The sequence below is a fragment of the Macaca thibetana genome, chromosome 16 (genome assembly GCF_024542745.1).
Source record: "Macaca thibetana thibetana isolate TM-01 chromosome 16, ASM2454274v1, whole genome shotgun sequence".
Classification (NCBI taxonomy): domain Eukaryota; kingdom Metazoa; phylum Chordata; class Mammalia; order Primates; family Cercopithecidae; genus Macaca; species Macaca thibetana.
In genome coordinates, this window is record NC_065593.1 from 23277588 (window position 1) to 23305020 (window position 27433).

The 27433-nt window shown below is 47.0% G+C and overlaps 1 protein-coding gene across 3 annotated transcripts; it reads right to left on the bottom strand.

The window, feature by feature from the left end:
- Nucleotides 1-36: 36 nt before the first annotated feature.
- Nucleotides 37-22381, bottom strand: SPAG5 (sperm associated antigen 5). Of its 3 annotated transcripts, XM_050763184.1 has the most exons (24): nt 22210-22381; nt 21824-21949; nt 13883-14973; nt 13599-13773; nt 9115-9189; nt 8781-8873; nt 8555-8689; nt 8223-8342; nt 8024-8116; nt 7807-7920; nt 7361-7454; nt 7038-7185; nt 6855-6957; nt 6558-6691; nt 6214-6352; nt 2477-2588; nt 2219-2305; nt 1830-1950; nt 1606-1717; nt 1139-1219; nt 840-995; nt 685-759; nt 477-557; nt 37-237 (listed from the first exon to the last, which is right to left on the bottom strand). In XM_050763184.1, the coding sequence occupies exons 1-24, from the start codon at nt 22258-22260 to the stop codon at nt 166-168; spliced, it is 3588 nt and encodes a 1195-aa protein (XP_050619141.1). In that variant the 5' UTR covers nt 22261-22381; the 3' UTR covers nt 37-165. The 3 variants fall into 3 exon arrangements, with proteins under 3 accessions (XP_050619141.1, XP_050619142.1, XP_050619140.1); XM_050763185.1 differs by lacking the exon at nt 22210-22381 and having other exon boundaries at nt 13883-14969; nt 21824-21921; XM_050763183.1 differs by lacking the exons at nt 21824-21949; nt 22210-22381 and adding an exon at nt 17970-18120.
- Between the last annotated feature and the right edge of the window lie 5052 nt (nt 22382-27433).

Genomic DNA, 27433 nt, shown 5'->3' on the forward strand with positions numbered 1-27433 from the left:
CCTTTCACCCAAAAAGTAAGATTCCGTAAATTTGGAGAAATACATTAAATACACTTTATTTAAATAGCATTTATCTCAGTTGGCTCTATGCCAGTTGGTCTTGGTATTAGGGTAAAGGGGTATTGCAGGTAAAAAGGGGTGAAGCAGATTCTGGCCTTCAGTTTCTTAGCTCAGAAATTCCAGCAATCCCTGTAGCTCTTTGCATCCCCTCACCACCTCTGGAATAGAGAGCAGGGTCTGGGAAGAGAGGCAGAAAAAGCAGCTCAGGACCACAGGCCTAAGGCCCAGGGCTCCCAGCCCCAGGAGGCAGCCGCTGAATTAGAGGGGAGAAAACAGACACCACAGAGAAGCCTGCAATAGTGATTTAGGCCCAGCTCTCAGTAAAGGCTGGGAACGAGAGATGTGCTCATTAGTACCTCCTGGGGCCAGGCCTTGTACCAGGTACATTAGTTATATCACCTCCCTCCTGCCTGTACCTTATAAATATGCTGAACAATGTCATCTAGTTTTTCTAACTCCTTGTCAGAGCGCCGAAGGTTCTCCTCTAGGATATTTCTCTAGAAAGCAAACAGATTTTATAAGTCCTATGCATAAAAGAGCAAGCTTGGTAGGACAGGGGAAACATGGCAGGGCATTTGCTAATGATGGTAGGAAATGGCCCTGGAATGGCATGGACATTCTTACATGGCTCTGGAACTTGATCATGAGTTTTTCCTTCTCATTTTTCATCTCCAGGAACATCACTCTCAGTTTGTCCACCTAGAAATATGTCCAGATCAACAGGGGTACAGCCTGGGGTCCCCACCTGCTGTCCAGCTCCTCTGTTAACTCTGAGTCACCTCCTGAGAGAGCCACACTTTCTCCTGGATCCAATTGGTGGCCACAGGCTGGCAGTTGGAGTCCAGCTGGCCTTCCAGGGCCTCCTGGAGCACTTTGGTCTCTGTCTCCGCACGCCGAAGTGAGCGGGTAAGGTGGGTCACCTCCTCTCTAAGGCTCTGGGAATAAGAATGGAGAGGTGTCCAATAGGACATAAGGATAGACAACGTGTGGTGAACAAAAGTAAACCATTTCTCATATTTGGGATCCTGGCTGACCAGTAACACAGAAAGCAAAGGCCTGGGCATGATGGTGAACATACTATGAGCTCGCCACTCTTGTCTATCTGTTCTAGGATCTTCTCATTCTGCTGCTGTATCACTTCCTGGAGCTCCTTTTCATTCTGTGAGGGAAAGGAAGGTGAGAAGACACATGGAGAGCTGGTCTCTTCACAGCCGTTGCCAGGAGATAGGAGAGAGTGCCTGACCCATGCTCAGCCCACGAGACCAATTGATATCACTCCAATTCTTCCTCCAGGGCCAAGCCAGGCAAGGCACATTTCAGTGTTGGGAGAGTTCTGCTAGAGTTCCTGACTTCTCTCCTGGGTCTGCCTGGGAAGATAGGTCAGCCCATAGCTGAAATGTGAAATGTCTGACCCCAGGAAGGGCAAAACTAGGGCAGTGGTTGGAAAATCCCCACCACCCAGATTCCTGGAGAGATAATGGCTCCCAGTGGGCCAGTAGAGCTGCCCCAGTTCTTCATTGCCCCACTTCTAGGTCCCTCCTTCACCTTGTAGCGCAAGCACAAGGCCTGGTTCAGCTTCTCTATGTCTGCTTCCTTTGCTTTCTGGGCTTCCTGATGCTGTTCTTCCTGGGCTTGTAGCCTAGCCTGCAGCTCACAACTGAAGAAAGGAAGAATTCAGCAACATTCTTGTCCTCTCAGGGGCCAGTTCAACCCTTGGCATAAGAGGCTGTCTCACTGTCCCTCTGTCACCAAAACTGCATCCCACTCACATTTTTCGCTGCAGAGTCCTGATGGCTTCTTCTTTAGACTCTTGTAGCAGGGAACAAAGACTCTGAAGCTCAATAGTCATAATACTCATTTCTGCCAAGCTCTCCTCCATACCTGGGGTCTCTGAAAGAGAAAGTCCCAGATAGAGGTCTAGCCTTCCAGCCATGGAAGGAAGGAGGAGTGTATAGCCATCATTTCCACAACTCTTATCCGTGTTCCCCACCCACAGGATTTGAATGTCTGGAACATTACAGATCCCAGAAGGCAGAAATAAAATGAGCCCAAGTAGAATTGAGGTTTTTAGAGCAAAGCACTTCTCACTGCTTTTGTCTTTACTCATCACCACCAGATTTTCTAGAAATGAGGCAGGATCCCTGGAGCCCCTCCTAACCTGCAGGCTGAAGGGAAACCATTGATGCTACTCGGGTGAAAGCACTCTTGTCACTTCCAAGCAAGGGCACAGGAGTTGAATCTGGCTCTAAGAGAAAAACCAATAATGGGAGAGGGCCCCTCTGGTCATCCAGGGAGGGGTCTATCATAATGGAAGCCAGGGTAAGACAGACAAGCCCGCTGGTGGACATCTTCAACAGCTGAAGATATCAGGAGCAGGGTTACAAATTTCCCACCCTCAAATCCCAGGGCCTTTAACCTTCATCTGCCACTGCTATCAAGATGCTTCCCAGGAAGGTGCTGTCATTAGGCAGAGGGTGTTCCTGGGTGGGAGCACAGGCTGTACTCAGCAGAAGGTTCTCTTGTTCAGTCTAAGGGCAAAGAAGAAAAAATAGCTGCTGTTCAGGTCTAGTGAACTCCTGGGCTTCCAGGTAACTCCCAGCCATCTCCTCCAAAATGCTGTTCCACCTATTATCTCAATTATCTATCTTCAACTTCTCCATTAGTGCCTTTCCCTGAACATGTTTATATTCTTCAGCCTCTCCCACAAAAACAGCAGTGTTTTAAAAAAAAACCTAAACAAAACCCTTCTTCTTACCTTAAATCCCCTTTTAGCTACTGCGAAAGAAAGAAAAGAAAAAAGAAAAGAAGGAGCCTATACTTCTTTTTCTTTTTTGAGACGTAGTTTTGCTTTGCGGCCCAGGCTGGAGTGCGGTGGCGCCATACCTGCTCACTACAAGCTCTGCCGCCTCCTGGGTTCACACCATTCTCCTGCCTCAGCCTCCCGAGTAGCTGGGACTACAGGCGCCCGCCACCACGCCCAGCTAATTTTTGTATTTTTAGTAGAGATGGGGTTTCACTGTGTTAGCTAGGATGGTCTCGATCTCCTGACCTCGTGATCCGCCCGCCTCGGCCTCCCAAAGTGCTGGAATTACAGGCGTGAGCCACCGCGCCCGGCTTATACTTCTTGTTTATAATTCTCACCATCTATTAACTCCCCAGCCCACTACACTCAGGCTTCTCCCTTGTCATTCCGCCTAAATTCTTGTCATTTGGTTCACCAATGGCAGCCTTACTTTCAAATGCAATGCATACATTGAAGCTCTTGTTTCACCTGACCTATTTGATATTGATGACCACATTGTTCTTTTAGAAACTTTCTTTTCTTAGCTTGCAGGACATGAGTCTCTCTCCTTTAAAGGCAGGCCTCACACCTTTCTGGTTATTTCTTCTCTATCCACAGGTCCTTCCTTAACTGTTGGATCCTCTGGGTTCAGTCCTTGGCCCTAAATTTACTCTAATTCATTTTGTGGCCTTGCCTTGGGAGCGCCACAAAAACATCTACTTCAAACTTCCTTTCCACATGAATGACTTCCATCCCTCTCTCAACTGGATTTTTTCCCAGTCTGCAGACTCAAAAGGCTAACTGCCTATGAAGAATCTACCAGAAGGTTCCACGGTCAAATCTGTATGAAGCTGAGTTCACCATTTTCCCTGTGCCACCCTATCAAAAGTCTGTTCCTACTCCTGTATTTACTATTCTAGAGCAGGGAGAGGGAACACTAGCAAATTGTGGCCTACAGGTCAAATCTAGCCTGCCAACTACTTTTGTAAATAAAGTTTTACTGGAACGCAGCCAGACCCATTAATTTACATATCATCTATGGCTGCTCTTGAACTACAAAGGCAGAGTTGAGTAGTTGAGACAGAGACGATATGGCCCAAAAAGCCAAAAGTACTTATTATATGGTCATTTATAGGAAAAGCTTGTTGGCCTCAGTTCTGGAGGAGCTGTGCTTGTGGCTGCAGCAGCTAACTGGCTGTGCACAGGTAAGGCCAGGCGAGGCAGGAGCCGCTCAGCATCTCTGCTTTGTCTCCTTGGCTCTTCCCCTGCCATCCTCGTCCTGCTACCTGGGACTCCAGGATGTGCCCTTTCGACCCTTTCCTAACATCTTCGCTCCTTTCCGCATACTTGAAACCCCATGGCTCAACCTTTCCTGTTCTATCCCTCCTCAGCTCTCCCACCTGAACCTCAGCTTTTCCAATCCCACATCCTCCTCTACTTGTTGGATATTTCCTTGGAGTCTGCATCTCCTACCCAGAGCATTTCCTGCTCAGCCTGCTCCCTCTCCTCCTAGGCTAGGTCCTCTCTCCAGTTCTCCCGCCTTCTCTGCCCCCCGGGTCTAGGTCTCTCCCACCAACTGGTTAGCCTGCGTCACCATTACCTCCCCTCAGTCTCATCTCTCTCAGGCTCTCCACTCCTTTCAGCCTTGGTCCTCTGCCCTCCCGTCTGGGTGTCTGAGTTGTGGGGAAATGAAGTGCTTCCTATTGCTATTCCTCCCGACACATAGGTGAAGTGCTCCCTGAGCATGGAGATGATCCGGAGGTGTCACTAACCCGTCTCCACACACTAACACAGCTAACCCACTGGGCCCTCTTTCCTAGCAATCTAAGGATCATCATTCACTCTTCTGCCTCTTACATCAAATTGGTCACCAGGTTCTACTGCGTCTGCTTCCTAAATATCTATTGAATCCATTCACTCCATCCTTTCCTTTCTACCGCCTATAAAACTGCCATTATTTCAAGCCTTCAAAATCTGCCTTCTGGCTACTTCTCCAGTGTTGTCTCCTGCCTTGCCCCACGTAGCTCTCACGCTGCAGCCATGAAGAGCTGCTTCCCATTCCTCAGACTTGCTGCATTCCATATGAGCGGCATCTTGCCTTGTTCATCCTCTAGTCCCAGCACCTAACCCAGGTTTTATAAGGTAGACACTACAAAAAAGAACACATCATGTACAATGCGCATGACTTTCTACATATGACTCTCATATGTCGTCAGATGAAACTTTCATACACCATTCCCTCTGCCTAGTGGGCCTTCCTAAATACCCACCCCTACCCCACAAACTTCTAAATCTCAAGACTGTACCCAAGGTCAGCTGCTTTGAGAAGGGATCCTAATTCTAGAAGGTTGAAGTGGTCCTCCCCTCTCTATCTCTCACAGTGGTCCATGCAGACCTCTACCATGACCATAAGTCAAAATGACAAGTTTACATCTGGTTGTCTTCCATGCTAAACTGTAGATTTGTTGGCATTTCCTGTGCTCGGCACCCAGTTGGGAAAGAGGATCAGGTCATAAGCAATTGCCAGATTTTAGGATATTTGTTGTGTCTGAATAAGCTGAATATTCTGCTGAATAAGCTAATTACCTGTGTATTCTAAATGATATCAACCACTTATTGTTTAGTGCACACTGCGGGGAGGCCAAAGAAGGCTGTATTTCTGCTTTCTTGAAACATAGTCTGATTGAAGAGACCAGGTATCCAAGGAAAATTAATGCAAATACAAAAGGAGAGTAAGTTCATGAGAAATATGGCAGAAGAAAAGATCGCCAGGTCCACATGATTTGATTTGGGAACATTTCAAAGAAGGTGAACCAGGGAAGATTTCTTTTTTTGGGGGGGAAAGGGTTTCACTCTCACCCAGTTTGGAGTGCAGTGATACAAAAAATTAACCAGGTATGATCATGGCTCACTGCAAGCCTCAACTTCCCAGGCTCAGGTGATCCTCCCACCTCAGCCTCCTGGATTGCTGGGACTACAGGTGCACAACACTACACCTGGGCTAATTTCTGTATTTTTTGTAGAGATGGTTTTCACCATGTTGCCCAGGTTGGAAGGGAGGATTTTAATAGAATAGGCATTTCCAGTTTGAAGAAAGAAGAGAATGAATGTGGGAACAGCCAGAGTCTGGGTTCTGGAGATAAAAATGGGGACATATGTGTAGCATACAGGCAGTCTAGCTGGGGCAAAGTGTTCATAATAGGGAGGTAGAAGACAGGGGAAAAAAGGTTTAAGCAACAGGCTAATGAGGTCCTGTAGGTAACTGAAAGTCATATAAGGTCACAGTTAGAAAAAGAGTAATGTTTTACGAAGACTATTCTGTAAAATAAAGATACAATTGGAAGAGAAGAGAAGGAACCCCGGGATCCTACCTTCTCCTTTAGTTTTGTCTGTAGGAAGAGAGTCAGCCTCTGTAGTTGCTCAGTCAGCACCCCTAGCTTTTGAGAGTACTGCCGTGTTTTCTCCAGGTCTTGCTCCTGGTTATCTACTATGGTGCTGGCCAGTTTAGCCCTGAAATAAGGAACAAGGAAGATGACCAAAGACCAAATTACCTTCTCTGAACGCCTCTCCCAAATCCCCACAGAGCTGCATTAAAGGAGAGAAACAAGAGGCTCAACACTCACAGTTCTCTTCTTGGAGATTTTGGCTTCTAGAAGTGTTCCTGACAAAAAAAAATAAGCACTTGGGGGGAAGTACAGAGAGTTAGACAACTTACGTTAGGTTCTCTACAGTGTCCTTGAGGTTCTCACACTGCAAGCTGCGCTCCCGGAGCACTTCCAGTGTGGTTTTCAGTTGACACTCAACCTGACCCAGTTCCAGGTGAGCAACCTGATTCTCCTGGTCTGCAAACTGGGAAGACAAGAGAAGCAGCAAGACAGGGAGGGAGAATTTTAGTGCCCTAGGGACAGAGGCTTTTTCTAGTTCATGGTCTCAAACCTTACCTCAACATTATCAGGCAAGAATCACACTCTTGAGGTTTACCAGCTCCCTTGGCCCAAGCCATATTCCTTACCTCCAAGGTCTCTTTGAGGTCCCGCACCTCTTTGGCCAGGACAGCTTGTTGCTGCTGCAGTTCTGCCTGCATGTGTTTTAGTGCCATCTCTTCCTTTTGCCATCTGTCAGAGACCATATATTAGATCCCATTTGGTCCTAATTCCTGGATGCCTACTGCCACAATACCCTGTTAGGAACTCACTGAGCAGCCTGCTCCTCATTGCTCTGGATAAGTTGGCAGAGTAACTCATCCTTCACAGCCAGGTCCTGGGCACAATGGGCATGCTGACTCTGTAGCTCTTTTAGCTGGTTGTCCAAGTTGGCCAGAATCTGCAACTGAGCCCGGAGATCTAGAACAAAAGTATCCTAATGACACTATGCAGTTACCAGGCCAGAAACTGCCCAAACCTCTGCTCCAAAGAAAGTGCTCCTGAGTACTTCCTTGCTCTAGTGCCACACTCCAAGCCTTAACAGGGCTCAACTGCTTACATGCGTGCATACACACACACACACACACACAAACACCTGTTGCTAGACGACTGTTTTCCAACTCCAGTTGTTCTATTTGGCCTTTGCACTCCTCTAACTGGGCAGAAACTTGTTCCAGCTCCCTGGAAACCTAGGAAGAAAAGATGGTTTTCCTCCTGTAGTTCCTCCTGAATCAATAATCCCAGGACTTGGTCCAGCTTCTCTTTCTGAACAAGACAGAAAACTACCTTGCTCCTGGGCATCAACATTGCAGAAAATAAGGTTGATCCTCAGGAAAAAGTAGAGACAGGAGAAAAGTTGCTAAAGTAAAGATGCTGAAGGGCAAAGGAAAAAACTGGGCTTAAGGCCATCTTACAGCTAAGGGACCTGGCTGGCCTCCAAACCCACAGGGTGAAAAGAAAACAGATCCAGGGTAAGAGGCTAATGATATGACACATTAGAAAGGAAACCAAGCCTAAGCAGTCCCCACTCCTGGTCTGTACCTCCTGCTTTTCCTCAATTGCTGCATCACGTTCCTGCAGGGCCTGCCGGCTCTTGACTGTGAGTTTCTCTGTGAGTTGTCGAGACCGACTCAGCAAAGCTGTCCATGTTGTATACTACCAGAGGAAGCAAGCAGGTCAGTAGAGCACACTTGAGGCAAAGCTCCTAACAGGACTTGATGTGAGTAAGGAATTAATTATGATGGCCCCAAATACTCACATCCAGTTGCATGGACCTCCAGTCTTGTCGCAAGGTAGAAGTAAGACTCACTGTCTGCTGAACCAGCTCTTCTTGCTCGGTATGAAGCCCTACCTACAAAAGAAAGATTGCCTAGGAGGGAGCCCCTTCCCTTTGGATACAGGTCCACCCTCCCAGTCTGTCAGCACAGACCCCAGGAAAGAAAATGCCCTTAAATTACCAGTTGGGTCTGGGTGTCCTTCAGAAGGCCTCTGAATTCCTGCATGGATGCTAGGTCCTGTTCCAGCTGGCTGATGCGCTGGCTGGCATGTGCACAGAAAGCCTCCAGCACTGTCTCTGCCTATTGAGGGAAGAGGTTGCAAGGACACAGTGGGCAACAGGGGAGCCAGCACAAAAAGCTGTAACCATCTGACACCTCAATAGATCAGTTCTTTACTCCCCAGGGCAGGCAGTTCTTAGGCCACCCATCTGTGTCTAAAGTGCATTTGTGTTCCTACAGGAACCCTGAGGTGGAAACCTCCCACATACAAGAACAAATGCCTGGCACCTTACCACATCCTTGCCTCTGAGAGCCATTTCCTCTCTGTGCCTTGCCTCCTCCCTTTCTGCTTTGAGGCTCTGGAGCTTTGCCCTCAATTTCTTCAGTAAATCAAAACAGCAAGAGACCAAGATTTCTGTATGCCGAGACTATACAATAAGAATCAATTGATGTGTCTGGTTCTTCTTTATGGCTTTTAGTCCCACCACAGGCCTCTACCTCCATCTTCATGCTGCTTACCTCCTGACTCACAGTAGTTTTATCTTCTTCTAAATGCAACAGGGATAAGTGAAGCAAGGATATCAGCTCTTTAGAGACAAGCAGCCATGATTGCTGTAGAGAAAAAAATGGGTAGGTGAGATCAAATAGTCACTAAACAGGCAACAGGGGCACTGGGGAGGAAAACCACTAACCCCAAATTCCAAGCTCCCCATAAGGAGATGTACTTTACAAAGGTTTGGAAACCTTCCTTCACCACCACAGCTTAGTATCACCATCTACTAACCACCCAAGATTCTCCATTCTTGATCTTCACAGGAGACCCAGTGGTGGTGTAAGGTCAATCAACACTTACCATGACATTTCTGGCCTGCTGTAGGGCCTGTCCCATCTCATGGCTCTCCTTAAGATGCTGAAGTTTATTAGTTATCTAGCCAGAAAAACAGAGTTGTTCCTTGTTTTGTTTGTTTTTGAGACAGAGTCTTGCTCTGTCATCCAGACTGGAGTGCAGTGGCACAATCTCAACTCACTGCAACCTCCATCTCCCAGGTTCAAGCAGTTCTCATGCCTCAGCCTCCCAAGTAGCTGGGATTACAGGCATGCACCATCACACCCAGCTAATATGTAGTTTTAGTAGAGTCGAGGTTTCACCATGTTGGCCAGGCTGGTGGCCAAAGTGCTGGGATTACAGGGGTGAGTCACCATGACCAGCCAAGTTGTTCCTTTTGAGTAGGCAACATGTACTGCCAGCACCTCATTCTTCCTCCCACCCAGTGAGTTATAGGAGCCTTTTCTATTTTATTTATTTTTTATTTTCTGTAGAGATGAGGTCTTGCTATGTTGCCCAGGCTGGTCTCAAACTCCTGGCCTCAGACACTCCTTCTGCCTCGGACTTCCAAAGTGCTCCTCCCACACCCAGCCACCTTTCCTATTAAAAGTAGGAGCAAAGTTCACAATTCAATTCAGTGAAGCCAAGTCAGAAAGAAAAATCCACAGGTAGGTAAAAAATTTCTTTGTTTAGTCAGGCACAGTGACTCATGCCTGTAATCCCAGCACCTTCAGAGGCTGAGGCAGGAGGATCACTTAGGTCCAGGAGTTCAAGACCAGCCTGGGCAACATAGTGAAACCCCATCTCTTTAAAAAAAAAAAAAAATTTTTTTTCATTAGCCAGGCAGGCATGGTGGCACGTGCCTGTATTCCCAGCTACTCAGCTGGATTGAGGTGGGAGGATCCCTTGAGCCCAGGAGGTAGAGGCTGCAGTGAGCCATGTTCATGCCACTGCACTCCAGTATGGGTAAGAGTGAGACCCTCTCTCAAAAAAAAAAAAAAAAAGAAAGAAAAAAAAAGGATAAACCAATTTATATCCTACAGATAAACAGAGTATGCTTACCAGCTTTACCTATTTTATTATTTGCTATTGAGTCACAAGAAAATGGCATCTCACTGTTCAATTTGCATTTTTTAATGCCAATAATGCTAACCTTCTTAGGTATTTATTCATCATTTTTACTTCCTTAATTGTCTGCTCATTATCCTGGGTCAAATAGATAAAACTCATAGTATGCATAGAGTAAGTAAGTATGATCTCAAAGGCAGTAGAACCCTGGAAAATAAGTTCTAAGAGAAAAGTGGGAGTCTTCATTACTGAGGCAAGGCAGCCATCATCTGGGGAAAAAATTACTACTGGAACAGCAGTGCTGATTTCTTAGAGTTCATGGCTCCCTTCCCCAGCAAAGCAGTTATCATTCACTGCTGCATCGTGCAGTAAGGCACAGAGTAGCACATGAGCTTGGATAGGGTTCACATAGTGCTCAGCTGGACAGTCAGGCAGGTGATGAGATTAATGTGAAGGAGGCAGCCAGGCAGCAAGGACATGGCATGGTGATGGAGAATGGCTAAAGATATGTCATTTCCCCTCTTTGGTTCTGCTTCAGTGGCCTACAAAGGGACCTGGCAAGCTTCAGGGGAAGAGGATGCAAGGCAGATTCAGGGATGGGAAACAAGGTCAAGAACCAGAGGAAAGGATACAAAGATATAAGAAAACAGGAGAGAAATTGAGCAGCTGGAGGAACACGGAGCTTACGATTTCCAGGATTTTTGGCAAATGGTAAAGTCACTACTTTGAGGATATTTCAACTCAAAGGAGGTCTTTGCACATTTGGGGACCATCTCTTCTTAGCAGCAGCCACCTATTATCTCAACAGCCACAATGGTGAAGTGCTATCAATTCCTTCACCTGCCACCATTCCCTTCCTTCCTAGGCCTGTGTTGTAACAGAGTCCTCTAGAACATTGTTGTTATTGTTGTTGTTGTTTGAGACAGTCTCAATCTGTTGCCCAGGCTGGAATACACTGGTGCGATCTCAGCTCACTGCAACCTCCACCTCCTGGGTTCAAGGGATTCTCATGCCTCAGCCACCCAAGTAGCTGGGATTACAGGAGTGCACTACCATACCTAGCTAACTTTTGTATTTTTAATAGAGATGGGGTTTCACTATGTTAGCCAGGTTGGTCTCAAACTCTTGGCCTCAAGTGATCTGCCAGCCTCAGCCTCCCAAAGTGCTGGGATTACAAGCGTGAGCCACCACATTGGGCCAACAGTGGTCTTTTAGCTACTTTCCTCTCGTATTTCCTGCAAAAACTAAGTACCCTTAAGTTTAAATTGTTACAAAGACTTTAACGTCCAGCATATTACCAATATTGACAATTTAAAATAATTGTTTGGGCCGGGCGCGGTGGCTCACACCTGTAATCCCAGCACTTTGGGAGGCTGAGGCAGGCAGATCACGAGGTCAGGAGATCAAGACCATCCTGGCTAACACGGTGAAACCCCATCTCTACTAAAAATACAAAAAATTAGCTGGGCACGGTGGCAGGCGCCTATAGTCCCAGCTACTCAGGAGGCTGAGGCAGGAGAATGGTGGGAACTCGGGAAGCGGAGCTTGCAATGAGCCAAGATCACGCCACTGCACTCCAGCCTGGGCGACAGAGCGAGACTCCGTCTCAAAAACAAAAAACAAAAAAAAAACAAAAAAACACACAGAAAAACAACAATAGGAATAAGTAGAAACAGAAGAAGGGAGGCTGAGCACAATAGCTCATGCCTATAATCCCAGCACTTTGGGAAGCTGAGGTGGGAAGATGGCTTGATCCCAGAAGGCAGAAGTTGTAGTGACCCGAGATCACACCACTGCACTCCAGCCTGGGTGACAGCAAGACTCTGTCTCAAAAGAAAGAAAAGAAAAGAAAGTATGTTCTTCTTTAGTAAAGTGGGCATAGGCAATCAGGCATTTGAGAACGGAGAAGTAGGAAAGAAAAACAGTGAAGAATACATGTGGATAATGAGAATAAATAAGGTCTAATATTTGATAGCACAACAGGAGGACTACAGTCAATAGTAATTTGTATATTTAAAAATAACTAAAATAGGCCAGGCGTGGTGGCTCATGCCTGTAATCCCAGCATTTTGGGAGGCCGAGGCGGGTGGATAATTTGAGGTCAGGAGTTCGAGACCAGCCTGACCAACATGGAGAAACCCCATCTCTACTAAAAATACAAAATTAGCTGGGTGTGGTGGCACATGCCTGTACTCCCAGCTACTCAGGAGGCTGAGGCAGGAGAATCACTTGAACCTGGTAGGTGGAGGTTGCAGTGAGCCGAGATCGCACCACTGCACTCCAGCCTGGGCAACAACGGCAAAACTCTGTCTCAAAAAAAAAAAAAAACAGGCTGGGCGCAGTTGCTCATGCCTGTAATCCCAGCACTTTGGGAGGCTGAGGCAGGTGGATCACAAGGTCAGGAAATCGAGACCAGCCTGGCCAACACAGTGAAAACCTGTCTCTACTAAAAATACAAAAATTAGCTGGGTGTGGTGGCATGCCCCTGTATTCCCAGCTACTCAGGAGGCTGAGGCAGGAGAATCGCTTGAACCCAGGAGGAGGAGGCTGCAGTGAGCCGAGACCACACCATTGCACCCCAGCCTGGGTGACAGAGTGAGACTCCGTCTCAAAAAAAAAAAAACAACTAAGAGTATAATTGGATTGCTTGTAACACAAAGGATAAATGCTTGAAGGGACAGATACAGATACCGCATTTTCCATGATGTGATTATTGCCCATCACATGCCTGTATCAAAACATCTCATGGACCCCATGAATATATTTACCTACTCTGTAACCACAAAAAATAAAAATTATTTTTAAAAATGTTTTAGGCTTATTCACAATTTTCCTTAAAATATTAAATATAGTCTACCAATGCAAAAAATGAAGAAAAAGAATACATGTGGAAGATGATGTTCTAAAAACCAATTCCTTTAAAACTTTCCTTGCTTGCACTACTTTGGAAAGTTTTGATGTACCCCAGGAGTATAGTGACTACCCATAGCTTTAAGGGGATTTTTCAGATCCTCAGCTTTTTTGTTTAAGAGACAGGGTCTCACTGTCTTGCCCAGGCTGAAGGGCAGTGGCATGATCATAGCTCACTGCAGCCTTAACTTCCTGGGCTCAAATGATCCTCCTGCCTCAGCCTCCTGAGTAGTGAGGCATGCAAAACCATATCCAGCTGATTTTTAAAAAATCTTTTGTAGGGATGGGATCTTGCTATGTTGCCCAAGCTGGTTTCAAATGCCTGGCCTCAAGCAGTCCTCCCACCTTGGCCTCCCAAAGCAGTGGGATTATAGGCATCAGCCACCATGCCTGCCCAGATTCTCAGCTTTTACAAATGTTCTAAGTATAAGCTTGTGATAGGAGTCCCCTTTGCCCTCTGGCAGCTTCTCAGCTTAAATTCCAAGGAAGAGAGCCCACTGGGATCCTTCAAGCTTTGAAAGGAATCTTCTTACCCCACTGTGAGATGTGTCAGTCTGTGTGCTACTGTCCTGGGTTTCTGGGTGAGGGACAGCCAGCTGGCTCTTCCAGTCCCGAAGCTGGCGGGAGAGAACCTCCAGAATGACAAGAGAGCTCAGCAGGTTATCTTCCAAGTCATGTCGAGACAAGGCAGTCAGATCTGGAGGCCGGCTGCAGCAGAAACAGAAGAACATGACAAAAAGAAAGGGAGGGGAAGGGATGGGAGGGGAAGGTCCAGGATAATGGAACTCACGAGGCGCAAGAACATAGGGGCACTTACCCACACAGGAGCCGCTCTGTCTCAGAAGTACTGTCCTTGGTGCCAACCAGGCCTGCCTGGGATGTGTTTGTACTCTTTTCCTGTGGTGCTGAGGGAGTAAACCAAGTCCCCACCGAGCAAGTAGAAAAAGGGGTAGTGCCAATTGCAGCATCCCGAAGCATCGAGGGAATGGATAAGCTTTGGCGGAGATTTTCCAGCATGACGGAGGTATTTACACCTTTTTCCAGCCAGGCCAGTGGGGACATCCAAGACTCTGTATCAGAGCCAAGAATCCTACCAACATCTTCTACTGCTGGGCCTAGAGCTGCTTGGGATTCCATTTCTACTAGATTTGGTGTCAGGCATGTGGACAGAATATCTTCCACATTTGAGACAAGTGCTTGATCTTCTGATTCAGACTCCTTAGGGTGTGTAGGAAAGCTCATTTCTCTTTCCTCCATAGCTCCATGCTCTACAATTTCCTCCTCTGGGTCCACATGATTGACAGGGAAATCTGCTGCCAAGGCAGTTGAAGGGGAAAGCCAGAGAAAAGAGGAAGGCAAGAAGGCGTTACTTTCAGAAGGTACTACTAAGTCCTCAGGCACAGCCTCAGTCCTACTGTCCCTCAGGCTTTCCTTGGAGCAATTTAGTTGTTCAGAAGAGGGATTTGGTGGAGACTCTAAGAGATGGGACGGAGATTCCTGAAAGATAACTTTCTCAGATACAGCAGCAACAACTTCTGAAAACCTGTCTTCCATGCAGGGTGCCACCTCCTCTCTCACCAGATCTCCTGTTCTCAAAGGTTCATTTAAAGATATGCTGTTTGTCTCTGCCATGGTATCTAAATGGGCCTCAAATGTCATGTCTTGCTGCTGCCCCAGTGGAGATGGTATAAGGACGATGGTTTTAACCACATAGTTGTCCAGTGGGTCTACTGCTTCCTCAGACGTTTTAGGAGTAGAGCTAGTTTGGGGAACTGGATCTAGAGGCTGCTCATCTGATTCATGCTGACAGGCTTCCAGCCACTTTGAGGAATGACTGAAATGTTCTGAAGGGAAGTCTGTCCTCTTGGCATTTACAAAATCCACTGGAGATGAGTTGTTGCTGCCTTCCTGCCAAAGGAAACAAAAGTAGTTGTCTAAGGCGGTCAATTCGGTTCCCAACATACAATTACGAGTGCAAGATAGTGTCTAAACTCAAAAAAGAAAAGAATTCTTACTACCTCTGCTTAGGTAAGAACTTGGCTAATCTTGGTTGCTCATATAGAGACCCAATAGTAGGGAAAGAAAAGCTGCTAAGCCATTTTGGGTCCTTCCAAGTGAACCAGCCTACATTATAAACAGGCTGACAGCCGGGCGTGGTGGCTCACGCCTGTAATCCTAGCACTTTGGGAGGCCGAGGCGGGTGGATCACCTGAGGTTAGGAGTTCGAGACCAGCCTGGCCAACATGGTGAAACCTTGTCTCTACTAAAAATACAAGAATTAGCCAGGTGTGGTGGCGGGCACCTGTAATCCCAGCTACTCAGGAGGCTGAGGCAGGAGAATCGCTTGAACCCGGGAGGTAGAGGTTGCAGTGAGCCAAGATCGTGCCATTGCACTCCAGCCTGGGCAGCAAGAGCGAAACTCCGTCTCAAAAAAAAAAAAACGGCTGAGAATATAGATCCGTATCATGGGCAGATGGCAACTTGAACATGACCCCACTCCTTTCCATTCCGAAATCTTAACGCACTTGTAGATGAACAGGTAGGAGGAGTCCATAGGGTGTGAGTGAAGGCTCAAGCTCTGTCAGAATCTAGAGTTGGTACAAGATCTTCTCCCTCTTGGCTGGGCACAGTAGCTAACGACTGTAATCCCAGCACTTTGGGAGGCCAAGGCGGGCAGATCACCTGAGGTCAGGAGTTTGAGACCAGCTGACCAACCTGGTGAAACCCCCATCTCTACTAAAAATACAAAATTAGCTGGGCGTGGTGGCACATGCCTGTAATCCCAGCTACTCGGGAGGCTGAGGCAGGAGAATTGCTTAAACCCAGGAGGCAGAGGTTACAGTGAGCCGAGTTTGCACCATTGCACTACAGCTTGGGCAAGAGAGACTTCTTTGAGACTCCATCTCAAAAGAAAAAAAAAAAAAAAAAGATCTTCTCCCTCTTGAAACAGATGAGAATTTGGGAACCAGAGTTAGAAAGCACATGGACCACAGAGATCCATGAAGTCCAGGGAGAAAGGGCAACACTAACCTGTGCCAGTGACCTAGTCGTATAGTCCACAGAGCTAAGGGCATCCTGAACACAGGGGCTGAACCAACTTGGCCCTTGGGATTTGAAGAGACCTAGACTTTGTAGCACAGGAGACTAAAGAGCAGAGAGACTTCCTCCTGATGCCCTGACAAGGGACTGACAACCTCCCTACTGCTGGGTCACAGGGAGAAAGACAAGTGCACCTTCTACCAACTGCACGATTGCTGGACCTGAGACTCAATGAACAACAAAAGAAAATATGAATGATCTTAAGTGGATCTGGTATAGCCAGAGAAAGGATAAACACTAAGATAGTTAGTAAAGGCAGACCTTAGGCCAGGTACAGTGGCTCATGCCTGTAATCCCAGCATTTGGGAGGCCACAAGTAGGTGAATCGCTTGAGTTCAAACCTCATCTCTACTAAAAATACAAACATTAGCTGGGTGTGGTGGTGCTGATGCGTGCCTGTAGTCCCAGCTACTCAGGAGGCTGAGGTGGGAGGATCATTTGAGCTCAGGGGGCAGAGGTTGCAGTGAGCCAAGATTGCGCCACTGCACTCCAGCCTTGGTGACAGAGCAAAAACCTGTCTCAAAAAATAAATAAATAAATAAATAAAAGAAAAGGTAGACCCTAACAAAACAGAGCTGCCGGAAGACACAGATGATAATCTGAACAACAAAAAACATGAGTACTTAAGCTTTAACTACAACATAAATACACACAAAAAGACTTTTTAGAAATAATAAATATTATTTTAAATAAAAAATGTCAGTAAAATGAATTGAAAGAGTAAATTATCAGAGTTGAAACTAGAATTACTGGCCTGGACAAGTGGATGAAATATCTTAAAGCAAAGATAAAAATATAAAGAAATGTAAATCTGAAGGAAAAGATAAAAGAATTAGAAGATAAACCCAGGAAACCTAACAGTTAAATAAAAGAAATTCCAGAAAAGAACATATATACATAAGGCACTGATTAACAAATATTAGAAGAAAATTGCCCCAATAAAAGACCTGAGTTTGCACATTAAAACGGCCCACCAGTTTCTAAGCAGGACTGACTAGAAAAGATACAAGCTAGACACATAATTATAAAATTTCTGTGCTACAACGAAGATAAAACTATTTTGGAAGCTTTAGATAGAAAGTCCAATTATTTATTAAAAAAATAATCAAACAGGCCAGGCGCAGTTGCTTACGCTTGTAATCCCAGCACTTTGGGAGGCCGAGGTGGGTGGATCATGAGGTCAGGAGATCGAGACCATCCTGGCTAACACGATGAAACCCCGTCTCTACTAAAAATGCAAAAAATTAGCCGGCCGTGGTGGCGGGCACCTGTAGTCCCAGACACTTGGAAGGCTGAGACAGGAGACTGGTGTGAACCCGGGAGGCGGAGCTTGCAGTGAGCCAAGATTGCGCCACTGCACTCCAGCCTGGGCGACAGAGCAAGAGCCTGTCTCAAAAAACAAAAAACAAAAAACAAAAAATAATCAAACATGAAATTTCTCATTTATATCAGTGGATAAAACAAAACCAAAGTTAGTTTAAAAAGGGCTTCTGATATTCTGGCACTGTCCTACTTACTGACCTGGGTATTAGTTACATGGATGTGTACTTTATAGTAATTTGTTATGCTGTTATGTTTTATTGTAATTTCATGTATCTTACTTTAATTTTGAAATTATTAAAAGGTATGGTGGCTCACACCTATAGTCCGAGCTATTCAGGAGGCTGAGGTGGGAGGATTGCTAGAGCTCAGGAGTTCAAGGTTGCAGTGAGTCAAGATCACACCACTGCACTGTCGCCTGGATAACAAAGCAAGACCTTGTCTCAAAAAAAAAAAAAAAAAAAACAGGGCGCAGTGGCTCACACCTGTAATCCCAGCACTTTGGGAGGATGAGGCAGTCGGATCACAAGGTCAGGAGTTCGAGTCCAGCTGGGCCAATATGGTGAAACCCCATTTCTACTCAAAATACAAAAACCAGCCGGGCATGGTGGCGGGCGCCTGTAGTCCCAGCTACTCGGGAGGCTGAGGCAGGAGAATCGCTTGAACCTGGGAAGCAGAGGTTGTCGTGAGCCAAGATCGTACCACTGCGCTCCAATCTGGGCGACACAGCAAGACTCCTTCTCAAAAAAACAAAAAGACAATATAAACATGAATGTGTGTGTGCGCATATATACAAAACAGACACACATAAAGAGATGCATGAAAGAATTGTCAAATATGACAGTTATCTAAGATAACAAATATTTCTTCCTTATACATTTATATATTCAAATGCTTCAAACAATTAAAATCTATTAATAATCAAAAATTTACAAACAGGCCAGGAGCAGTGGCCCACACCTATAATCCCAGCACTTTAGGAGGCCACGGTGGGCGGATCACTTGAGGTCAAGAGTTTGAGACCAGCCTGGCCAACATGATGAAACCTCACCTCTACTAAAAATACAAAAAATTAACCAGGCATGGTGGCACGCGCCTGTAATCCCAGCTACGGGGGAGGCTGAAGCAGGAGAACTGCTTGAACCCGGGAGGCGGAGGTTGCAGTGAGTTGAGATCATGCCACTGCACTCCGGCCTGGATGAAGGAGTGAGACCCTGTCTCAAAAAAAAAAAAAAAAGAAAAAAAAAAAATTAGGCCGGGCACCGTGGCTCATGCCCATAATCCCAGCACTTTGGGAGGCTGAGGTGGGCAGATCACGACGTCAGGAGTTCGAGTCCAGCCTGACCAACCTGGTGAAACCCTGTCTCTACTAAAAATACAAAAATTACCTGGGCGTAATGACACATGCCTGTAATCCCAGCTACTCAGGAGGCTGAGGCAAGAGAATTGCATGAACCTGGGAGGCAGAGGTTGCAGTGAGCCTGGATGGCACCACTGCACTCCAGCCTGGGTGACAGAGTGAGACTCTGTCTCAAAAAAAAAAAAAAATTTGCCAGGCATGGTGGCATACACCTGTAATCCCAGCTATTTGGGAGGCTGAGGGAGGAAAATTGCTTGAACCCGGGAGGCAGAGGTTGCAGTGAGCCAAGATTGTGCCACTGTGTACTCCAGCCTGGGTGACAGAGTGAGACTCTCAAAAAAAAATTTTTTTTACAAAACAAAAATAATGGCTATTTTGTTGGGGAAAAACCCTTTTCATCGAGTAGCTGACTACATCTGGAGGTAGTACGCCCAGTAGTTAAGAGGGAAGAAGAATTCAATTTCAATCTAGTATTCTGCTATTGTGATTAAATAATCATGGTTAAATTCTATAAGCTCGGCCGGGCGCGGTGGCTCAAGCCTGTAATCCCAGCACTTTGGGAGGCCGAGGCGGGCGGATCACAAGGTCAGGAGATCGAGACCACAGTGAAACCCCGTCTCTACTAAAAATACAAAAAATTAGCCGGGCGCGGTGGCGGGCGCCTGTAGTCCCAGCTACTCAGGAGGCTGAGGCAGGAGAATGGTGGGAACCCGGGAGGCGGAGCTTGCAGTGAGCCGAGATCGCGCCACTGCACTCCAGCCTGGGCAACAGCGTGAGACTCCGTCTCAAAAAAAAAAAAAAAAAAAAAAAAAAAAAAAAAAAAAAAAAAAATTCTATAAGCTCAGGCCAGGCGCTGTGGCTCCCGCCTGTAATCCCAACACTTTGGGAGGCTGAGGCAGGTGGATCACCTGAGGTCAGGAATTCGAGACCAGCCTGGCCAATATGGCGAAACCCCATCTCTACTAAAAATACGAAAATTAGCCAGGCGTGGTGGCACATGCCTGTAATCCCAGCTACTAGGGAGGCTGAGGCAGGAGAATCGCTTGAACCGAGGAGGCAGAGGATGCAGTGAGCCAAGATCATGCCATTGCACTCTAGCCTAGGGAACAAGAGCGAAACTGCATCTCAAAATAAATAAATTAATTAATAATCATAATAAATTCTATAAGCTCTATAGAGCTCAATTTCTACCTAGTACTTATTTATTTTCCACCTTAAGCTGTACTGTCTAATATGATAGCTACCTGTCACACGTAGCTATTTAAATTAAAAATTCAGGCCGGGCGCAGTGGCTCACGCCTATAATCCCAGCTCTTTGGGAGGCGAAGGCGGGCAGATCACCTGAGGTCATGAGTTCGAGACCAGCCCGATCAACGTGGAGAAACCCCATCTTTACTGAAAATACAAAAATTAGCTGGGGGTGGTGGCATATGCCGGAGGCTGAGACAGGAGAATTGCTTGAACCCGGGAGGCAGAGGTTGCAGTGAGCCGAGATCACACCATTGCACTCCAACCTGGGCAACAAGAGCGAAACTCCATCTCAAAAAAAAAAAAAAAAAAAAAAAAAAAAAAAATTTAATTTAATTTAATTAAAAATTCAATTCTTCAGGCCAGGCGCAGCGGCTCACACCTGTAATCCCAGCACTTTGGAAGGCCGAGGCAGGCGGACCACTTGAGGTCAGGAGTTTGAGACCAGCGTGGCCAACATTGTGAAACCCTATCTCTACTAAAAATACAAAAAATTACCTGGGTGTGGTGGCATGCACCTGTAATCCCAGTTACTCAGGAGCCTGAGGCAGGAGAATCCCTTGAGCCCTGGAGGCAGAGATTGCAGTGAGCCAAGATCACTCCACTGCACTCCAGCCTGGGTGACAGAGCAAGACTCCCATCTCAAAAACAAAAAAATTCAATTCTTCAGTCACCTCAGCCACATTTTAAGTGCTCGGTAACCATGTGACTAGTAGTTACCATGCTGGACAGCACAGATTATCAAATATTTCCCTCATCCCAGAAAGTTCTATTGGACAGTAGGTATTTTGCAACTCTTTCAAGAAAGACTGCTATCATCCTACTGTTACTCAGGATGTCATCTGTCTTTATACACTCTTTCCTCCTCAAACCAATTTTACTGATATCCCATCTCCTTCCAAAAATAATTCATATGCATGAAAATGAATAGATATGATTAATGAAATAACAAAGTCATGGTCAAAAAAGAGGAAGCAAAACTTCCTATTTTGCGAGTAACAGTAGCTGTATGTGATGATCCAGTTTGGCCTTGAGCTTTCTAGAAGGCAGAGCAAGAGGGAAAATATGGTAAACTGCATAGTTCTCATTATCAGAAAGAAAAGGATAGCAATTTCTTCAGGAAGACAATTTTTCCAGGCAGTTAGTCCCAAAGCCTTTCTTTGAGGAATCTTATACAGGAGTCAAGCTTCTTCCTTGACAAGTTTTGACAGCAACTGAAATGCAGTTTCTACATGGCTACATCTCTCAAGACGTTTAACAAAAGTACAAATCAGTGAGGGCAATTCTGCAAGGGGCTAGTTTAAACTAAGGTGATCCAAGTACCCTGCCTTCCAGTGGTGTAACTTGATCCCAGGAGAGTTCTGACTACCTCCTAGAGTGAATGGATATTGCCTCAATCTTACAGCTGACTGACCTTTCCATAAGTGACCCCATGTTGGAGGAACAGCACTAATCAGAGTGGCAGGATTTCTAAGTAGTTTGATAAAGGTCGAAGGGAGGAGGAGGAGGAGGTAATAAAAACTAACAGCTAAACAGAGATTCAGGTTCTCAGTAGATTTCCTTTAACCACCCTAGGGCACCTCTCTGTTGGCCTGAATAGCTGTAAATGGATGTCAGTGACGTAGAAGACTTCATTATCGTTATTAATTATTCTAGCCCTGGCCCTCTGTTCCCCTGAGCTCTCACCCTGGGCAAACAGCCCAGTCGAGAAGCTGTCCAGGCGAATCTCACCTGCAGCCCCAGCTTGCACAGTGATGGGGTCAGCGAGGAGCAAGCGGGGGGCCTTTTTCCAGAGTTGGTGAGGGCACCGGGCTGCAGGATAAGTTCGCGGAGAGGAGTTCTCATAGCTGGTTTTCCCTGAGAAAGAAATCAAGAAAGAGGGCTAGTGTGAGGAAGCCTGGGCTCTGCTAGCCCGCCCTTCCTCCCTCCCTAAGAAGCCCAAGAGGCGATTAGAAGAGTAGGCTCGCATTCTAGTCGCGCAGGAGCGGCAAGGCGAACAAAGACTCCACAAGCACCCAACCCCGGGCTCGACCCAACTTTCCAGGACAGTCGACACGGCCGGTGCCCCCGCGCCAGCAGCCCGGCCCAGCTCTCTCCGCCGGAGCTCTCCCGCTCACCGTCTGGGGCGAAGGCGACAGGCTAAGGCTCAGTTTTTTCACCCGCCACATCTTCAGCCAGAAGGCAGGCCGATCACGTCTCAAACCAAGTCGAGGACGCCATGTTCACCCGCCGTCTGTGTTTGAACCTGCTCTGCGCTTCCCAATTGGCTGCTTCAGGCGGGCGCGTCCGCTCGGCGCTGGGGCCCGGGGACGGGGGGCGGGTCCCGCGTTGACCACGCCCCCGGTCCTGCCAGCCCGTGGGTTGTCACGCGCTTTCGGCTGACGGAGCCCTCACCGCAGACACCGACTGTAGGGCTCGATGCGGGCCCGGCCCAGGACAGGTCTTGTGTCCTCACACCGGGAAGGACCCCGCAAGTAGCTGGGGAGTCCAGGAGTCCATCCCTCCTGATTCCAGTGGACCTCCTCACATTCATGGTGTTCACATCCAAGTTGTCTCCGTGGATGGAAAGAGGAAGCCGCTCCCTAGGTCTCCCTCAGGCCCCTCCAGCCGCAGCCTTGACGGGAAAGAGCCGGCCAGGGAGTCTAGAAGCCGAAGCGGTGACAAGCTGCTTCCCTAGGCTTGGTGGGCCCGCGTACAGGACGGCCTGGGCCGTGGTTCTTGACCTGGGCTGTAATGTCTCCAGAGTTTCTGGGCTTTTCCTGGGACTTGCTCAGGCCGGCTACCAGTTTACTGGGCTTACCGCCTACATGTATTGAACATTGAGTGTGTGCCTGGCGCTGTGCCGAATGGCATGTAGTAGCTCATTTAATCCGCATAAGGACCTACGTAGTGAGAAATACTATAATACCCATTTGAAACAGGAAGGAGCTGAGTCAGAGAGACCGTGTGTAATTTGCTCAGCATCGCACAGATAGTTAAATGGCAGAGCCGCCCTTCCTCCCCGCCCCGCCAGCTCCTGCCTTCTGCTTGTGCACAGGAAGCCTATTGAAGGTAGGACAGCAGAAAAGTAAGTATTCAGAGTGAGCCGTTTGCGAAGGTGTGTTCCTTTGCACACTCACGGCGCCCTATTTACACTCTGCAAGTCTTAATACATTGGGGGAAAGCAGCAGTCCAAAGAGTAGGAACTATGATGTTATAAACTGCAGCGTCCTCAGGACGGGCTCCCTAGCACTGTGTTGTCCAGTACATTAGCCCTAGCCATAGTGGCTTTTGAGCACCTCAAATGTGACTAGTCCCAGTGGGAATGTGCTATAAATGTAAAACACTGTACAAACTGGATTTCAAACACTTCGTATGAAAAAAAGAATGCAAAATAGCACCAGGTGCCATGGCTCCTGCCTGTAATCCCCGCATGGAGGAGGCAGAGGCAGGGGGATCCTTTAAACCCAGGAGTTCGAGACCTGCTTAAGCAATATAGTGAGACCTATGTCTACAAAAAAAAAAAAAAAAAAATTTAGACCGGGTGCGGTGGCTCACGCCTATAATCCCACACTTTGGGAGGCCAAGGCAGGCGGTTCACCTGAGGTCAGGAGTTGGAGACCAGCCTGCCCAACACAGCGAAACCCCATTTCTACGAAAAATACAAAAATAAGCCTGGTGTGGTGGCACACGCCTGTAATCCCAGCTACTCGGGAGGCTGAGGCAGGGAGAATCACTTGAACCTGGGAGGCGGAGGTTGCAGTGAACTGAGATGGCACCACTACACTCCATCCTGGGTGACAGAGCTACACTCCATCTCAAAAAAAAATATTTTTTGTAAACCAGGGGTGGTGGCACACACCTATAATCCCAGCTTGGGAGGATCGCTTGAACCTAGTTCAAGGCTGCTATGAGCTATGATCATCCCACTGCACTCCAGCCTGGGCGACAAAGCAAGACACTGTCAAAAAAAAAAAAAAAAAAGGAATGTATCTTTTAAATACTGTTTATATGTTGAAATATTTTAGGAATATTGGGTTAAATAAAATGCATTAATTTTTTTTTTTTTTTTTTTTTTTGAGACAGGGTCTTGCTTTATCACCCAGGCAGGAGTGCAGTGGTGCTATCATGGCTCACTGCAGCCTTGAACTCCTAGGCTCAAGCAATCCTCCTGCCTCAGCCTCCTGAGTAGCTGCGACTACGGATATGTGCCACCACACCTGGCTAATTTTTTATAAAGACAATCTCTTGCCATATTGCCCAGGCTGGTATTGAATTCCTAGGCTCCAGTGATCCTCCCATCTCAGCCTCCGAAAGTGTTGGGAGTACAGTCATGAACCACCCCACCCAGCCTTTTTAAACTTTTTTTTTTAATCTAATTTTTTTTTTTTTTTTGAAACATGGTCTGGTGCAGTTGCCCAGGCTGGAGTGCAGTGGCATGATCTCACCTCCCTGCAACCTGCAACCTCCGCCTCCTAGGCTCAAGCGATCTTTTTTTTTTTTTTTTTTTTTTTTGAGACAGAGTCTTGCTCTGTGGCCCAGGCTGGAGTGCAGTGGCCGGATCTCAGCTTGCTGCAAGTTCCGCCTCCCGGGTTCACGCCATTCTCCTGCCTCAGCCTCCCGAGTAGCTGGGACTACAGGCGCCTGCCACCTCGCCGGCTAGTTTTTTTTTTTTTTTTGTATTTTTTAGTAGAGACGGGGGCTTCACCGTGTTAGCCAGGATGGTCTCGATCTCCTGACCTCGTGATCCGCCCGTCTCGGCCTCCCAAAGTGCTGGGATTACAGGCTTGAGCCACCGCGCCCGGCCTCAAGTGATCCTCTTGCCTCAGCCTCCCAAGGAGTTGGGATTACAGGCGTGTGCCACCATGCCTGGCTGATTTTTGTATTTTTAGTAGTGACGGGGTTTCACCGTGTTAGCCAAGCTAGTCTTGAATTCCTGAGCTCAGGAGATCCACCCGCCTCAGCCTCCCAAAGTGCTGGGATTACAGGCATGAGCCACTCTACCTGGTCCCTCATTTTACTTTTTGAATGTGGATACTAGCAAATTAAAAATTACTTAGGTGGGCTGGGCACAGTGGTTTGGCTAATCTTGGTTCACTGAAACCTCTGCCTCCCAGGCTTAAGCGATCCTCCCACCTCAGCCTCTTGAGTAGCTGAGACGATAGGTGCACACTACCATGCCCAGCTAATTTTTTGTTCTTGGTAGAGACAGGGTTTCACCATGTTGCCCAGGCTGGTCTTCAACTCCTGAGTTCAAGCTGCCTGCTTGCCTTGGCCTCTGAAAGTGCTGGGATTACAGATGTGAGCCACACTGACCTGGCCTATTTAATTTTTTTAAAAAAGTTTTGACAAGATTTCTACATTGAAGACTCTATCAAACAAATAACCAGCAAATTGAGATTACTAATTTATTACATCAATGAGCAAGTGCACAAATGAACAGATTAATATGTGATAAAGTAACTTAGGTTAGAGGTAAGAAATAATGAGTAGAGCTACAAAGATACTTTACTTTTTTTTTTTTTTTTTTTGAGATGGAGTGTCGCCCAGGCTGGAGTGTAGTAGCCGGATCTCGGCTCACTGCAAGCTCCACCTCCCGGGTTCAGGCCATTCTCCTGCCTCAGCCTCCCGAGTAGCTGGGACTACAGGCGCCCGCCACCTCACCCGGCTATTTTTTTTTTTTTTTTGTATTTTTTAGTAGAGACAGGGTTTCACCATGTTAGCCAGGATGGTCTCGATCTCCTGACCTCGTGATCCGCCCGTCTCAGCCTCCCAGAGTGCTGGGATTACAGACTTGAGCCACCGCACCCAGCCTACAAAGATACTTTTCTAGAAGAGTATAGGATTGGTGTTGACTAATCTTAAATTCTTACAAAAGATAATATGAAATATAGAATTAAATATCCATTATTACAAGTGAAGGCTATCGGATTTCTTTTTTTTGAGACAGTCTCGCCTCGCTCTGTCACCCAGGCTGGGATTAAATGCACGTGCCACCACACCTGGCTTTTGTATTTCTTTAGTAGAAACAGGGTTTTACCACGTTGGCCAGGCTGGTCTTGAACTCCTGACCTCAAGTAATCCACCTGCCTCAGCCTCCCAAAGTGCTGGGATTAAAGGCATGGGCCACCATGCCTGACCTCTTTTTTTTGAAGCAAGGTCTCTGCGGAGTACCGTGGCATGATCATAACTCACTGTTTCAATTAGCAATAATCAGTAATAATTGTGCCTCAGATAAACCTTATTGGCTATGATACTGCCGCTGCCCAAAGCTGATTATAGGTAGCTGATCACTGTAGCCTCGACCTCCTGGGCTCAAGTAACCCTCCTCAGCCTCCCAAAGTGGTGTGATTATAGGCATGAACCACTGCACCTGGTCCTGGTTTCGTTTAGATTAAAAAAAAAAAAAAAAATCAGCATATAAATTTAAAAGATCATTTCAGATTGTACACTTAAAAAAATGAAAAAAAAATTTTTTTTTTGAGACGGTCTCACTCTGTCACTCAGGCTGGAGTGCAGTGGCACGATCTTGGCTCACTTCAACCTCTGCCTCCTGGACCCAAGCTACTCTTGAGCCTTAGCCTTCTGAGTACTGGGATTACAGGCACACACCACCATGCCCAGCTAATTTTTGTGTGCGTGTGTTTTTTTTTTCTTGAGACAGAGTCTTGCTTTATCGCCCAGGCTGGAGTGCAGTGGCGCCATCTCGGCTCACTGCAAGCTCCACCTCCCGGGTTCACACCATTCTCCTGCCTCAGCCTCCCAAGAAGCTGGGACTACAGGCGCCTGCCACCACGCCTCGCTAATTTTTCTGTAGTTTTTAGTAGAGACGGGGTTTCATCATGTTAGCCAGGATGGTCTCGATCTCCTGACCTTGTGATCCGCCCACCTCGGCCTCCCAAAGTGCTGGGATTACAGGCGTAAACCACCGCGCCTGGCCTAATTTTTGTATTTGTAATAGAGACAGGGTTTCGCCATGTTGGCCAGGCTGGTCTCGAACTCTTGGCCTCAAGTGATCCACCCACCTTAGCCTCCCAAAGTGCTAGGATTACACGCATGAGCCACTGCACCAGGCCTAAGGGAATTATTTTTTTTTTTGAGATGGGGTCTCACTATCACCCAGGCTGCTGGAGTGCAATGGCGTGGTCTCGGCTCACTGCAGCCTCTGCCTCCCAGGTTCAAGCGATTCATTGTGTTGGCAGGCTGGTCTTGATTTGTTGACCTCGTGATCCACCCGCCTTGGCCTACCAAAGTGCTAGGATTTACAGACGTGAGCCACTGCGCCAGGCTGGGAATTTTTTTTTTAATTTTAATTTTTAATTTTTGTGGGTATATAGGTGTATATATTAAAATTAAGTCAAT

Coding starts and splice junctions, on each gene's coding strand:
- SPAG5 (XM_050763184.1), bottom strand. CDS start 22,260: ATGTGGCGGGTGAAAAAACTGAGCCTTAGCCTGTCGCCTTCGCCCCAG. Junction 8,343..8,554: donor CTCTCAGAGGCAAGGATGTG/GTAAGGTGCCAG, acceptor TTCCCTCAATAG/GCAGAGACAGTGCTGGAGGC. Junction 760..839: donor AAGTGTGGCTCTCTCAGGAG/GTGACTCAGAGT, acceptor ACATATTTCTAG/GTGGACAAACTGAGAGTGAT.